The 16,148-nt window shown below is 39.2% G+C and overlaps 1 protein-coding gene across 5 annotated transcripts in view; it reads left to right on the top strand.

Annotated features, from left to right (window-relative positions):
- MGAT4A (alpha-1,3-mannosyl-glycoprotein 4-beta-N-acetylglucosaminyltransferase A) overlaps window positions 1-16,148 on the top strand; it is a 162,411-nt gene that overhangs the window by 64,871 nt on the left and 81,392 nt on the right. For all 5 annotated transcript variants that reach the window (XR_011651226.1, XR_011651225.1, XM_071221516.1 and 2 more), the window contains exons 3-4: window positions 4,021-4,188; window positions 6,447-6,587. Coding sequence is in view for 3 of the 5 variants with exons in the window: in XM_071221516.1 (XP_071077617.1) it covers window positions 4,021-4,188; window positions 6,447-6,587 (309 nt within the window). In the remaining 2 variants the exon portion in view is untranslated. The remainder of the gene's footprint in view (window positions 1-4,020; window positions 4,189-6,446; window positions 6,588-16,148) is intronic.

Raw genomic sequence — 16,148 nt, 5'->3', positions numbered from 1 at the left:
GTTATGATATACAGTTGATGCCTGAATGACATGGCGTTTGAACTGTGTGGGTTCACTTATATGCAGATGTTTTTAAATGAATACATTAAATGTATTTTCTCTTCCTTATAATTTTCTTAATTTTCTTTTCTGTAGTTTATTGTAAGAATACAGAATACAATACATATAACATACAAAATATATGTTAGCTGTTTATATTATTGGTTCAACTTCTAGACAACAGTAAGCTAACAGAGTAGTCAGCCCACTGCATCCATGGATTCCAGCCTGTGGATCGAAAATACTTTTTTCAATTCACAGTTGGTTGAATCTGCAGATGCAAAACCCATGAACATGAAGGGCCAACTGTAGTTAAGTTTTGGGGGAGTCAAAAGGTATATGTGGAGTTTCCACCGTGTGTGGGGTCAGCACCCCTAATGAACCCCCACATTGCTCATGGTAATCAGTAATTGCTTTTGGCTTAGTGTTTGTGAATAGTATCTTTTAACAATTCTTTTATTACAAATTTACACATATGCAGAAGTGCCTAAACCATGAATATATAGTAATGAATTTTATTTAACCACTGCCTAGCTCAATTAATAGAACTTTGCTGGCACCTTGAAGCTCACTGTTTGACCTTTCCTAGTCACAACCCTCTTCTCCTTCCCTCTCTCTTAAAGCCAGCAAATTAAGGGGAATACAGCTGCTCACATGGCTTTCGTTATTCTATATAGGAAGCACGACAGTTAAGCAGGGGAGACTTTATTTTCCTGCCACAGATATTTACTTTGTGGACCTTTGTGTAAGGTACAAGAACAGTATAATTGACTCTTTTTAGGATTAGCTTTATGAAGTGTGCAGATTTATTTTTCATAAGTCTGTTTCTTATTGAGTCTATGCTAGAATAAAGCAGAGATTATAATATTAAATAAAAAAAGTCTTTCTAAGGTACATTTAATTTAGATATCAAAATGGTAGCTTGGGATTATCTAGCCTGATATAGAAGTTGAAAATCATTTTCTGGCCATGACCAGGGTGGCTCAGTTGGTTGGGCGGTGTTCTGCAAAGTGAAAGGTTGCTGGTGTGATTCCTGGTTAGGGCACATGTCTGGGTTGTGGGGCATGTACAAGAGGCAACCTATTGATGTTTCTCTGTCACATCAATGTTTCTCTCTCTCTTTCTCCCTCCCTTACCCCCTCTCTAAATAAATAAAATCTTGAAAAGAAAAGAAAATCATTATTCTGGTTTCTCTTAGTTTAATGAGGTTGTGGAATTCCTGATACCTCTGCCATAGCCTCAGCTACCTTTCAGCTCTGGTGACCAAGATAAATAAATGTTTTTTCTTCTACCAGCTCTTAGATTTTGGTGTCTGGTCTGTCCTTGAGTGATGCGGACTCTGACCACCAGGGTCCGTGTGTTGTAGATGTGATGAACAAATTCACACTGACTACAGAAGTCCTATGGAGAAAAAGGGACGGCACGGCCAGTCTCTGAGTGAGAGTGTGTCCTGACCCTTGCCTGGACAGGCTTTTATTGCTTTTCTGGGAGCATCACCTCAAGGAAGGTCTTCATTCATCACTGTCAGACAGTAATGATCAAACAATAGATAACATTCAAAGAAGTATGAGGCCTTATTCTGAGTCAGGGTCTGTTAGCTAAAGGGCCAGAAAACTTTGGGAAACAAACTCATTTTGTGCTTGGATCCTTATCAGAAAATTGAGGACATTCTGAGTAAAGCAGGTTTCACAGGATTTTGTGCATTCTTTCTTAGGCCTGATCACCCCAGGGAACCACCATTCCTACCCAGGGCTGCACCGCCCTCTGTCATTGTTTCAGGCTTAAGTCAGGTAGGGGAAGTAAGGCAGCCAAGAGATTAGGAGACTTCTTGCAGACAGAATGAGGACTCAGACTATGACAAAGTTGAGGGGCGAGGGTCCATCACCCCCTTTTTCTATAGCCCCCTAAGTCCTTCCCTGAGGGCCCCTTCACAACTGTGCCTGTCTTAGGTCATCCTCCCCCCTTGAGGAATCTTACCTGTTATTAGCTAGCCAGTCATCTGCCTGGGGCCAAGCAGGGTGACGTAAAAGGGGGCAGAGATGGCGCCCCTACTAGGAAGATAAGTTTTGTCTCCTTAGTGGTTTATGGTCCCTAGGTCTCTTTACTCAGCCTTAGCCATGGGGGTTACAGCTTCTGAAACCAGGCAGGGCGGTTCCCAACACTTGAGCCTCTTCTCACTGTGTACTTTTCTCTGAGGTATCTCCTACTGTTCTTTTAGTGCCTACATTTATCCTCATAAAAATCTACATTTATTTCCTGTACCAGGTTTTCCTGACCTGTGATTCTCTCAAATAAAAATGAATGGATTTTAACTTGGGTCATCTTACGTCTACTTGATTGAGGTTTTTTTCTAAGTATCTTTTTATTTTATATTTTTTTGTTGTTCAAGTGCAGTTGTCTCCATTTTCCTCCCACCACTCCCTCCCACCCCAACCATCCCCACCTCCAAACCCTGATCCCACCCCTCCTTGATTTCATCCATGTGTCCTTTATAGTTGTTCCTGAAAACCGTTCCCTCTTTTCCTGCCATTATGCCCTCCCACCTCCCCTCTGGTTACTGTCAGATTGTTCTTAATTTCAATGTCTCTGGTTATATTTTGCTCCCTTGTTCGTTTTGTTGATTAGGTTCCACTTATAGGTGAGATCATATGTATTTGTCTTTCACCACCTGGCTGATTTTACTTAGCATAATGCTTTCCAGTTCCATAATGCTTTCCAGTTCTATTCATGCTGTCACAAAGGGTAGGAGCTCCTTTCTTTCTGCTGCATAGTATTCCATCATGTAAATGTACCACAGTTTTTTGATCCATTCATTTACTGATGGATACTTAGGTTACTTCCAGCACTTGGTTATTGTAAATTCTGCTACTGTGAATGTTGGGTTGATGTTTCAGGGCTCTTAGGATATAATCCCAGCAGTGGAATAGCTGGGTCAAAAGGCAGTTCCATTTTTAGTTTTCTGAGGAAATTCCATACTGTTTTCCACAGTGGCTGTACCAGTCTGCATTCCCACCAACAGTGCACTAGGGTTCCCTTTTCTCCGCATCCTCTCCAACATTTCTTTGTGGATTTGTTTATGATGGCCATTCTCACCAGTGTGAAGTGGTATCTCATTGTGGTTTTAATTTGCATCTCTCTGATGGCTAGTGATGCTGAGCATCTTTTCATATGTCTCTGGGCCCTCTGTATGTCTTCCTTGGAGAAGTGTCTGTTCAAGTCCTTTGCCCATTTTTTAATTGGGTTGTTTATCTTCCTGGAGTCAGTTTTTAGGGATCAGGAATTTGACTGAAGTCTGGCCTAGGGAAATCTTTGCAGAATTGAAGTACAGAGGAAACATTTAGCCTATGAAAGTTAATGATTATGCTATGAAAGAGGTTATATTCATTATATTGTTAGATATATATTTTTCAAAAATTTCAAGCAGTTCTTTTTAGTTTAGTGTGGCACATTTTTTATATTTATTTGGGTGATATATGTTTAAAGTATAGATTTCTATGTTACATGATCTGTATATTGCATTGTGTGCCCACCACCCAAAGTTAAATCATCTTCATTCACAATATATATGGCCCCTTGACCCTTTACCACCCCTCTCCAACCCTTTCCCTCTGGGAACCACCATACTATGCTAATTGCATTAGCACCATATTATGCTAATAGGAATTAGATATATTATCATCGATTTCAGTGCCTCATCTGTGTTCTTTATACATCTTTGTAATTGTACCTTTTAAGGAATGATATTAATATTATTCTTGACGTGTTAATTCTAAAAACTTTCGTCTTTTTCTCTGTATCTTTTATTTTCTGAGGTACTAAGGAAAAAGTGCTCACATTCTGGCAGATATTTGAGCATACTTAGTTAATGGTGCTTTCTTATGTAACTCATGAGGGCTCCTTTTTATTTTCAATTCTGTTCTATGTTTGTTTTTATCTCTCTTTTTTTAGAAATACACTAATAATTTTTGCATTTACTTCTAGAAAAACTGATTGCTTATCAACGAGAATTTCTTGCTTTGAAAGAACGTCTTCGAATAGCTGAACATAGAATCTCGCAGCGCTCTTCTGAATTAAGTGCCATTGTACAGCAGTTCAGACGTGTAGGAGCAGAAACCAATGGGAGTAAGGACACGCTGAATAAATTTTCAGGTACATATTATATTTTTGGTTTTATAAAGATTGTATTTTCAAAGGGTTATGTGGAATATTTCATTTGAAAGTTGTGTAGAGTACCTTGTCAACCAGCATTTGTTACCCTTTTCAGAGAGAAAAATCAGACATAAAACTTTCTATTATGGTAAATTATAAAAGTTTTTGTTAATTGATTTTAAGAGAGTAATAATGGGTTAAATTTCAGTGGTATAAATTTCATTGACAACAGTGTTTTTATGTTTTTAAAACTATATTAAAAATGAGATCAAATTTTAACTTTGCATATATACAGGTTTATGTTGTGACTTGGGTGGACTTAAGATAGACTCTGGAGAATCTTTGAGCTATTGGAAGCAATCTTAGATCTGACTTAATAGGAAAAATTATAAAGTTTTGTTATTGGTACTTTTGGGGGGAGGGGGGGCTCTGTCCACAGGGCCCCTCCCCCCTCCAGCCGCCACAGATGAGCATAAGTCTACCAAAACATGATCTGCTTGGGGAGGAAAGGTGGCAGATCTCTCAAAGGAGAAGGGCCAAGAGCCTTTTCCTCAATGGGCTTTTATTGGGTTCAGTTTGCACAGGAATACAGGTAAAGCTCATCAATCATTGTCAGGCAGTAAGGATCAAATAATAGGTAACAAAGAAAGAACTCTGAGGGCTTATTCTGAGTCAGGGTCAGTTAGCTAAAGGGCTATAAGACTTGGGAAACAAACTCATTTCAGGCTTGGATCCTTATCATTTAAGTTGAGGGCATTAGCAAAGCAGGTTTCACAGGATTGGATGCATTGTTTCTTAGGCCTGATCCCCCTGGGGAATCTGCCCTTTCCAGCACATGGCCGCACCCACCTCTGTCATTGTTTCAGGCTTAAATCAGGCAGGGGAAGTAAGGCAGCCAAGAGATTAGGAGACTCCTTGCAGACAGAGTGAGGACTCAGGCTATGTCAAAGCCAAGGGGTGAGGGTCCATCACCCCCTTTTTTCTGTAGCCCCCCAAGTCCTTCCCTGTGGGCCTCTACATGACCATGCCTGTCTTAGGTCGTCCCTCCCTTAAGGAATCTTACCCGTCATTGGCTAACTGGTCAGGCTCAGGGCCAAGCAAGGTAAAGTAAACTGGGCAGAGGTGGAGCCCCTGCCAGGGAGATAAGCTTTGTCTCCTTAGTGGCTTATGGTCCCAAGGTCTCTGACTCAGCCTTAGCCAGGGGGTTTACAGCTTCTGAAACCAGGCAGGGTGGTTCTCAACACTTTTGGACATATGTGACTTTTTTTCTCTTTGAGAACTTCTGGTCAGCGTAAAACGAGTGCCAATTTTCTCTCTGTTTCTGTGCTGTTGTTATTCTAATAATTAAATTCATACATGTAGTTCCTCTTGTCTTAACATTCACTACCTTATCTTATTTTTAAAATTTCATGTTTATTGGTTGCCTTCCTGATTATGGAATTGATTATGGCATAACAACATTTAAAATAATGGAGTGGTATAGATAACAAAAACAAATCATCCATAAGCCTCCTGTCAAGTGATTTCTGTTAACATTTTTTTTTTCATCTAGTCTGTAATATTCTTTTTCATGAATATTTTACTTTGGAATTGTGATTGTGTGTTATGGACTGATTTGTACTCTTGAAATTATGCTATTAGCATTTATTATGTCATTGAATATTCTTCAAAAATACCATTTTTAATGGCTGTATAATTTCTCAGCTAATCATATATTATAATATATTAAACATTTTACTATATTTAGGCAAATACAATTTTGGGGTGGTTTCCCTGCCAGTTTTTAGCTCTGTGATGAACATCTTTACATATAAGTCAGTCATATTTCTGTTAGCTCTTTTAAGTTATTTTCATTAGGTTATGACATTCTTAAAAACAGGATCTCTGTTTTGATGACTATTGATTTCCAAACACATGGCACAGTGGCTGCAACAAAATAGATGATCACTAAATATTCATTGAATGCATAAAAGTTACATTTCTAAAAGGGAAATTATGATAGGACAGATGTGTTTTAGTGTTTTTGATGTTCTGAATAGCTGAAACATTTATCACGTTATCACCAAAATTTAGTATCATTATTTAGTTTGGTTTCAAAAGTGTCTTTTTTATTTTAAATGGAGATCTCATTCACCAAAGTATGAAATTAGGAAAGAAAATTCTTTAGTTCTAGTTTTGTAAGTTTTACTGCTGTATTTGTAAAAGCTGCAACTTCTATAAGTAAAGTGTACTGTGGATTAATTATTCTTCGGTTTCAGATAACACCCTAAAGCTATTAAAGGAGTTAACAAGCAAAAAATCTCTTCAAGTGCCAAGTATTTATTATCATTTGCCTCATTTATTGCAAAATCAAGGAAGCCTTCAACCTGCTGTGCAGATTGGTAATGGAAGGACAGGAGGTATGTTTATTTTGTTTCTTTTTGTGGTTGTATGCTGGTCTTAATTTGTGTCTTGCAGTATTATATTGACTGTTAGAAGTCTGGCAGGTGAGAGAATAAAAATCCTTTTTCTGTGCATGGTAACTTAGGATTCATTCTAAAGTTCACATTGAAAGGAGGTAGCCATTTTTCTCCATAGACCAAATTAATGGAGCTGAAAAGGATCACAAGAAATCTAGTTCAGGCCCCTTTTCCAGGCAGAAAACGTTTAAACCTTTGTCATTTTTAATTTTAAAAATTTGGGAAAGATGACCTTTTTTTCCTTAACATTAAAAGCTCTTATGGTAATGTCAAGAAAGTTTTTCTTATATCTGCCCCTACTATTTCTTGCAGAGATGGGAGTACATAGTTACTTTATTTTACCTTTCATTTAATGATAGAAATATGGTGCTTTGTTTCTTTTTTTTCTGATATAACCAGAGATAATTTATACCATTTTCTCTTCTCTTAGAGCTATAAGAGTTTCTTACATTTTTCTTGTGGGATCTCTTTACCATTGATTTATGCTTTTATTTCTCCACTTTGTGTTCATTTTTCTTTGTAGATTTTTAAATATAGAGACCAAAAATATTATTTTGCTCTCCTAATAATTCTTTAACAAATGATGAAACTATAACTTAATAGTTATTGAAATTTATCTTTTTAATTTATTTTTTTAATATATTTTATTGATTATGCTGAAATAAGCCAGGCACTGAGGGACAAATACCATATGATCTCACCTTTAACTGGAACATAATCAACAAAAGAAAAAAGCAAACAAAATATAACCAGAGACATTGAAGTTAAAAGCAATTAACAATAGCCAGAGGGGAGTGGGGAGGGGATAGTGGGGAGAGGAGTTTTCAGGAGCTACTATAAAGGACACATGGACAAAACCAAGGGGGAGGGTGGAGGCAGGGGAGGGAGGTGGGTTTGGCTGGGGTGGGCTGGAGGGGTGGGGAGAAAATGCAGGCAACTGTAATAAAACAACAATAAAAAAAATGTTTAATTAAAAAAAAATTTCCCCCATTACACCACTCCACCTGGTACCCCCCATTCCCTGCAGCAATCCCCCCTTTAGTTCATGTCCATGGGTTGTGCATGTAAGTTCTTTGACTTCTCCACTTCATATCTGTTCTTAACATCCCCCTGTCTATTCTGTAACTATATTTATGCTTCTTATTCCCTGTACCTTTTCCCCCATTCTCCCCACTCCCTTGTCCAGCTGATAACCCTCCAAATGATTTCCATGTCTATGATTCTGTTCCTGTTCTGGTTATTTGCTTAGTTTGTTTTTTATTTCTTAAGTATATTTTATTAATTATGCTATTACAGTCGTCTCATTCTTTTTTTTCTCCCACTTATCCCTTTCCACTTGGTACCCCCATTCACTCCAAATTCCCGAGCCCCCACTTTAGTTTATGTCCATGGGTCATACATATAAGTTCTTTGGCTTCTACATTTCCCATACTATTCTTAACCTCCCCCTGTCTATTTTGTACCTACCAATTATGCTTCTTATTCCCTGTACCTTTTCCCCATTCTACCCATCCCACTCCCCACTGATAACTGTTCTTGTGATCTCCATATCTGTGATTCTTTTCCTGTTCTAGTTGCTTGCTTAGTTTGTTTTTGTTTATATTAGGTCCAGTTGTTGATAATTGTGAGTTTGTTGTCATTTTACTTTTCATAGTATTGATCTTCTTCTTTTTCTTAGATAACTCCCTTCAACATTTCCTATAATAAGGGCTTGGTTATGATGAACTCCTTTAACTTGACCTTATCTGGCAAGCACTTTAATCTGCCCTTCCATTCTAAATGATAACTTTGCTGGATAGAGTAATCTTGGTTGTCTGTCCTTGCTTTTCATGACATTGAATACTCCTTTCCAGTCGCTTCTTGACTTTATTTTGTGGCCATACTCAATAATTTCTGTGAGCATCCTGATTACCAGTGTTTTGACCTCTGCATCTGATAGGTTGACTATCTCCTCATCACTTAGTTCTTTTTCTGGAGTTTTGACCTGTTCTCTCATTTGAGCCACATTTCTTTGTCTTGGTGCACCTGTTCCCTTGTAAGGGGCAGAGCCTTAGGTATTTGCCAGGGTGGGGCAACCAACTTTGCTGCATTGTGGTGTTGTATGTTGGGGGGGGTCAGAGAGGGAACAATGCCACTTGCTCCGCTGTTGCCCTACTTTCAAGAAACTGGCAGTTTCTCCCAATACCACACGCCCCCTATACTCTGGTTTCTCTTCAGATTGCATAAATCTTTCGCCTTTTACCAATACCACACCCCCACAGGTTTTTACAGCCAGAGGTTTTGTGGCTTTCTTTTCCTGCACTGGAACCCTGGGTTGCATGGTCTGTCTAACTCCCCAGTTGTTTGCAAATGTGGGACTGCCCGGTCTGCCAGCTGCTGTCTCACCTACACATTCTACCAATTGCCGTGTTGCTGTGCATCCTCCCCACCCTAGCTGCCCGTCTCCGCCCCTCCTACCAGTCTGAGCGAATGCTTCTTCTCAAACTCCTTGGTGGTTGGACTTCCATAGAATTTGATTTTCTGGCAGTTCTGGTTATTTTTCGTTTTTAAATTGGTTGTTATTCTTTTGGTTGTGCAAGGAAGTGAAGCACATCCACCTACACCTCCATCTTGGTTGGAACTGCTTAGTTTGTTTTTAAGATTCAGTTGTTGATAGTTGTGAATTTATTGCCATTTTAATTTTCATTGTTTTGATGTCCTTTATCTTACATAAGCCCCTTTAACATTTCATATAATAAGGACTTGGTGATGATGAACACCTTTACCTTGTCTGGGAAGCACTTTATCTGCCCTTTCATTCTAAATGATAGCTTTGCTGGATAGAGTATTCTAGGTTGTAGGTCCTTGCTTGTCATCACTTTGAATACTTATTGCCAGTCCATTCTTGCATGCAAAGCTTCTTTTGAGAAATCAGCTGACAGTCTTATGGGAACTCCTTTATACGTAACTCTGCTTTTCTCTTGATGCCTTTAAGATTCTCTCTTTATCTTTAACCTTTGGCATTTAATTATGTGTTTTGGTATGGTCCTCTTTGGGTCCATCTTGTTTGGGACCATCTGTGCTTCCTGTACTTGTATGTCTGTTTCTTTCACCAAGTTAGGGAAGTTTTCTTTCATTATTTTTTCAAATAAATTTTCAATTTCTTGTTCTTCCTCTTCTCCTTCGGCCACCCCCAAGATTCAGATGTTGGTACATTTGGAGTTATCCCAGATGCTCCTTAGCCTATCCTCATTTTTTTAAATTCTTTTTTCTTCTTGCTGTTCTGATTGAATGCTTTTTTCTTCCTTGTGCTCCAAATCATTGATTTGATTCCCAGCGTTATTCCCTCCACCGTTGGTTCCCTATAGATTTTTCTTTATTTTACTTAATGTAACTTAATTTCTGCCTGGGTCTTTTTTATGTTGGTGCAGTATCCAGCAAGTTCTTTGAGCATCCTGACCAATGTTTTGAACTCTTCATCTGATAGGTTGCTTATCTCCATTTCATTCAGTTCTTTTCTGGAGTTTTGTTTTCTTCTTGCATTTGGGCCATATTTCTTTGTCACCTCAATTTGGCAACCTCCCTGTGTTTGTTCCTGTGTATTAGGTAGAGCTGTTTTGACTCCCTGTCTTATCAATGTGGCCTATTGTAGAAAAGTGTGCCTATAAGTTGGATGGGGTGAAACTTTATGTAATTGCCAGCGCGGGGCAACCCATTCCATTGCCATGCTTTGTGGTTCTGTGTGGGGGAGGGCTCAGAGAGGGGATATTGCCACTGCCTGGCCTCTGGAGTTTTGCCCAGGATGAAGCTATCACGTGGCACTCCCCCTGTTGTCAGTCACTTCTCTTTGTCCCCTTATGCCACTGGTGCCGAATCACAGAAGGGGTGGGTCTGTGTAAGTCTTAAGACCTTTGCAGGACCTTTAAGAGGATTCTTTTGAGAACCCCGCAGTTTCTTCTGTTGCCCCAACCTCCACTGGATTTTACAGCCGGAGGTTATGGGGACTTACCTTCCTGGTGCTGGAATCCTAGGCTGGGTAGTTTGGTTGGCAGCTGAGATCTCTTGTTCCAAGGTATCCCTCCCATTTTTTATGCAGCACACATGAATGTGGTACTACCTGTTCTGTGTCTTTGTGCCTCTCCACGCCACTCTGCATCTCTGCATCTCTCCACCTCTCCCTGCCTGTCCATGCACTTCTATGTGAGTCTCCATTCCTCTGCCCCTGCAACCCATCTGGATGAACTGAGCCTTGAAGGTTCTCCATCAGTTAATTTTCAGGAAAAAGAAAGATGAAGTCAACAAAGGTAGATAAGGTGCAACTAGACAGTAGACATAAATACATTGTCTTGGAATACAAGGAAAGAAATGGGGCATAAATGACTAAAATCAAACCATAGGAAGCATGATAGACTAAAAATACTTGACTACCAATGAATATTGAAAAAGGGAGGTAATTTAGTTGTAACTGAAGGTAGATTAGTAAGTAAAGATTGAGAATGCCAAATTAAGATTGTTACTAAATTGTCTTTTATTTTTATTTTTACTTTTTAATTTGTGTATTAATTGTATTTGCACTTAATGTACTAATAATTATTTACATATTTAGGGGTTTTTTAATTTAATTTTTTTAAATTTTAAATTGTGTATATTAAACAAAATAATTACTAGAATTTGAAAACTTTCCAGGAAAGTTAAAGAAAACTGGAATAACAGTTAGCTCTGTTAAATTATGAAAACTACAAGGCAGCAACCTTATCTATTTTATGATTGTATTTTGGATTGTCTAGTACATAATCGATGTATTATAAATACACAGTTAATTCTTGAATAGAAAATATTGGACAATTAATTAGTGGAACCAAGTATTTAAGCCCAGTCCTTTGGCTCTATTTCTGTTTGGTACTTGTTCCACCTTGCTCCTCCCTGTAAGGATGATTTGTCTACATTGTTCACATTGGTCACATATTTATTCTGAATCTTTTTTTAAAAAAAAAATGTATCGATTATGCTATTACAGTTGTCCCATTTCCCCCCCTTCACTCCACTCCATCCTGCCCACCCACTCCCTCCCACATTCCCCACCTATAGTTCGTGTCCATGGGTCATACATATAAGTTCTTTGGCTTCTCCATTTCCCATACTATTCTTACCCTCCCCCTGTCTATTTTCTACCTACCATTTATGCTACTTATTCTCTGTACCTTTCCTCCCTCTCTCCCCCTCCCACTCCCCTGTTGATAACCTTCCGTGTGATCTCCATTTCTGTGGTTCTGTTCCTGTTCTAGTTGTTTGCTTAGTTTGCCTTTGTTTTTGTTTTAGGTGTGGTTGTTAATAACTGTAAATTTCCTGTCATTTTTACTGTTCATATTTTTAATCCTCTTTTTCTTAGATAAATCCCTTTAACATTTCATATAATAAGGGCTTGGTGATGATGAACTCCTGTAACTTGACCTTATCTGAGAAGCACTTTATCTGCCCTTCCATTCTAAATGATAGCTTTGCTGGATACAGTCATCTTGGATGTAGGCCCTTGCCTTTCATGACTTCAAATACTTCTTGCCAGCCCCTTCTTGCCTGTAAGGTCTCTTTTGAGAAATCAGCTGACAGCCTTATGGGAAGACCTTTGTAGGTAACTGTGTCCTTTTCTCTTGCTGCTTCTAAGATTCTCTCCTTCTGTTTCATCTTGGGGAACGTAATTATGATGTGCCTTGGTGTGTTCCTCCTTGGGTCCAGCTTCTTTGGGACTCTCTGAGCTTCCTGGACTTCCTGGAAGTCTATTTCCTTTGCCAGCTGAGGGAAGTTCTCCTTCATTATTTGTTCAAATAAGTTTTCAATTTTTTGTTCTTCCTCTTCTCCTTCTGGCACCCCTATAATTCAGATATTGGAACATTTAACGATGTCCTGGAGGTTCCTAAGCCGCCTCATTTTTTTGAATTTTTGTTTCTTCATTCTTTTCTGGTTGGATGTTTCTTTCTTCCTTCTGGTTTACACCGTTGATTTGAGTCCCAGTTTCCTTCCCATCACTATTGGTTCCCTGTACATTTTCCTTTGTTTCTCTTAGCACAGCCTTCATTTTTTCATCTAATTTGCGACCAAATTCAACCAATTCTGTGAGCATCCTGATTACCAGTGTTTTGAACTGTGCATCTGATAGGTTGGCTATATCTTCATTGCTTAGTTGTATTATTTCTGGAGCTTTGATATGTTCTTTCATGCGGGCCGTTTTTTTTGTCTTGGAGTATCTGTTACATAAAGGGGCAGAGCCTCAGGTGTTCTCCCGGGTGGGGTAAAGCTGGTTGCTGCACTGTGATGCTGTACATCAGGGAGGGGCCGAGAGGGAGCAATGGTGCTTGCTTCACTCTCAGCCGGATTTCAGTCAGTCCCTCTGCCACTCACAATCAAACCGGACCCCTTGGTGCTGATTCCTGAGTGGGTGGGCTCGTGCACACTCTAGGCCCCTGTGGGTCTCTCCAACAAACTCTCCTGTGAGGCTGGGAGTTTCTCCCACTGCTGCCTCAACCTCCATGGGTGTTTTCAATCAGAGGTTTGAGGCTTTATTTCCCCGAGCTGGAGCCCGGGGTTGCGAAGTCTGCTTTGCTCCCCCACCATTCCTCCCCATTTATCTATGCGCGAATGTGAGGCCGCAGGGTCTGCCAGCCACCACCTTGCCACTGGTCCTCTTTGCCTGGCTGCCCGTCTCCGCCCCTCCTACCGGCATGGATGAATGTTTCTTCTTTATCTCCTTGGTTGTCGGACTTCCATACAGTTCGATTTTCTGTCGGTTCTGGTTGTTTTTTGTTTTTAAATTGTTGTTGTCCTTCTGGTTGTGCGAGGAGGCACAGTGTGTCTACCTATGCCTCTGTCTTGGCCGGAGGCCTGCTTTCTGTGATTTATTCTAAATTTTATCCCTTAGAATATATACATTTCTAGATTGCAAACCATAAAAGAACATTGTATCAAACAAGACCAGGACGGGCTGAGTTATACTGTTTTAACTAAACCCCCAACATCTCAGTGCTTTAAGTAATATAGGGTTATTTATTTAGTTTTTTCGCAAAGTATGTGTCTGTCAGGGTTGGTGGGGGTTTTGTGCATTCCTGATCACTAGGAGAGCCAAGCATACAGAGCAGCCGCCATCCTCCTGAGGGAAAAAGACAACCCTGAAGGATTTCACTCTTCAGTTCCTCTGGCTCAGCCCATGATTTAAGCATGAGGATGAGTCTGTTACTAGTTATAAGCCCTCCCACTCTTTTCCTCAACCCGAAGGGAACCAGGAAGTACAATCTTACCTTCTGCCCAGAAGGCAGGAAAAACTGCCTTTTTTGTGGTAATTTTGTGACATACCACAAGGACAGATACTCCAAATTGCTAAGTTTAGCTGAGATTAGTACTCTCATTTTTAGTGCTTTTGGAGTCCTTGAGTGCCTTGTTTTAAACTAAAAAAGTTAAATTTCACCTCCAAAACTGTATATTTGGGAAAAATGGGTTCTCTAAACATGCCATCTATACTTAAAACAAGCCCTGGCGGGTGTGGCTCAGTGGATTGAGTGCAGGCCTGTGAACCAAAGGGTTGCCAGTTCAATTCCCAGTCCAGGGCACATGCCTGGGTTGCGGGCCAGGTCCCCAGTCAGAGGGGCATGTGAGAGGCAACCACACATTGATGTTTCTCTCCCTTTCTCCCTCTCTTCCCCTCTCTAAAAATAAATAAATAAAATCTTTAAAAAAATAAACGAACTTAAAACAGAAACAAAGCAACCCAGGACTGTGGTAGGGAATAGAGCTTACACTGTAAGTTTATACCATTTGTGTTTGCATACTCTGGGTCAAGCATGTATTTTGCTTTTTCCATATGCAGAATTTTTTAACTCTATATAATAAGTTAACATTTCTTAGACATGCTTTGCATCATAAATGTTATCCTTTTAATTTATGTTCTAAATATTTAAGATATTTTTAATTTAAATTCTGAGGTAAGTTAAGTAAAGTATATGGATATTTGTTTCCAGGATAACTCATCCTGTATTAGGCATCTCAGAACAACATGGTCAAAACAGTGTGGTGTTCTCATTAAAAGATCCCCCCATCTACTTACTCAAGTCGTCCTTTAGGTCTCCTCTTCATCTCTCCTAGTCTTAAGTCCCACTGGAGAATGTCTCCTAAATCCAGGCACTTGTCATCTTTAAATATCCTAATTCAAATGACCATGTTTTCCTTTACTTGCTGCAGTAATGTCCTGATTTTCCCAAAATGCTTTTACTCTTTAACACTTTTGTGTCTTTTCTCCACAAAATTTGGTAAACTTTTAAAATTAATGAATTGGATAATGTCACTCTACTACTTACAGCTTTATGATGGCCTTCCTCTTACTCTCAAAATCAAAACTAAATTTAAAGTTTCATGTGAAATGACCACTAACTAATGCTCTGAATCTAGGCTCATTCTTAACTATGTTAAGATCATTGTCTCTTCAGGGCCTTACTGTTCCTTCTTCTGGAACATACTTCCTCTGCTTTTTCTCATTATTAATTACCAGCTCAGTTGATACCAGAGAGGCCTTCCATGACCCTCACTATCAATAAAGGCACCTCTCCCTCTCCTTCACCTAATCACTCTTTCTAATATTGCCACATTTTATTTGTATAGTACATGTTACCTTCAAAGATTGTATTATTTTATCCTGTCTTATAAAGTTCCCAAATATTATTAAAACTTAATTGTTTTTAACATTCATGAAGTATTTCCCTACTGATTTATAACATGTGGGATACAAAGACTTCTTTTTAAAATTTTAATTATTTATTTTTTATTCTTGTTTATTCTATTACATTTGGCCCAATTTTTCCCGTTTGCCTTCCTCCTCCCAGCCTACCCCCTACTCCCACAGTCAATCCCCACGCCATTGTCTGTGTCCATGGGACATTCATACATGTCCTCTGCTAATTTCTTTCCCTTCTTTCCACTATTCTCACTCTCCCCACTTTCCTCTGGCAGCTGTCAGTGTGTTCACCATGTTTCCATGTCTCTGGTTCTATTTTGCTTGTTAGTTCATTTTGTTCATTAGATTCCTCTTATAAGTGAGATCATTGGTGTTTGTATTTCACTACCTGGCTTATTTCACTTAGCATAATAGTCTCCAGTTCCATCCATTCTGTCACAAGGGTTGGAGTTCCTTCTTTCTGCTGTGTAGTATTCCATTGTGTAACTGTACCACAGTTTTTAATCCATTCATCTACTGACGATGGGCATTTAGGTTGTTTCTGGCACTTGGCTATTGTAAATTGTGCTGCTATGAACATAGGGGTGCATAAATTCTTTTGAATTGGTGTTTCAGAATTCTTAGTGTATAGTCCCAGTAATGGAATTACTGGGTCAAAAGGCAGTTCAGTTTTTAATTTTTTGAGGGAATTCCATACTGTTTTCCACAGCAGCTGCACCAGTCTGCATTCCCACCAATAGTGCACTAGAGTTCTTTTTTCTCCACATCCTCACCAGCTTAAAAGACATTTTTTAAAGACTTTCTGA

This window comes from Desmodus rotundus, chromosome 5, assembly GCF_022682495.2.
Source record: "Desmodus rotundus isolate HL8 chromosome 5, HLdesRot8A.1, whole genome shotgun sequence".
Lineage (NCBI taxonomy): Eukaryota > Metazoa > Chordata > Mammalia > Chiroptera > Phyllostomidae > Desmodus > Desmodus rotundus.
The sequence above is the reverse complement of the archived record's forward strand: the minus strand, read 5'-3'. Positions and strand labels throughout refer to the sequence as shown.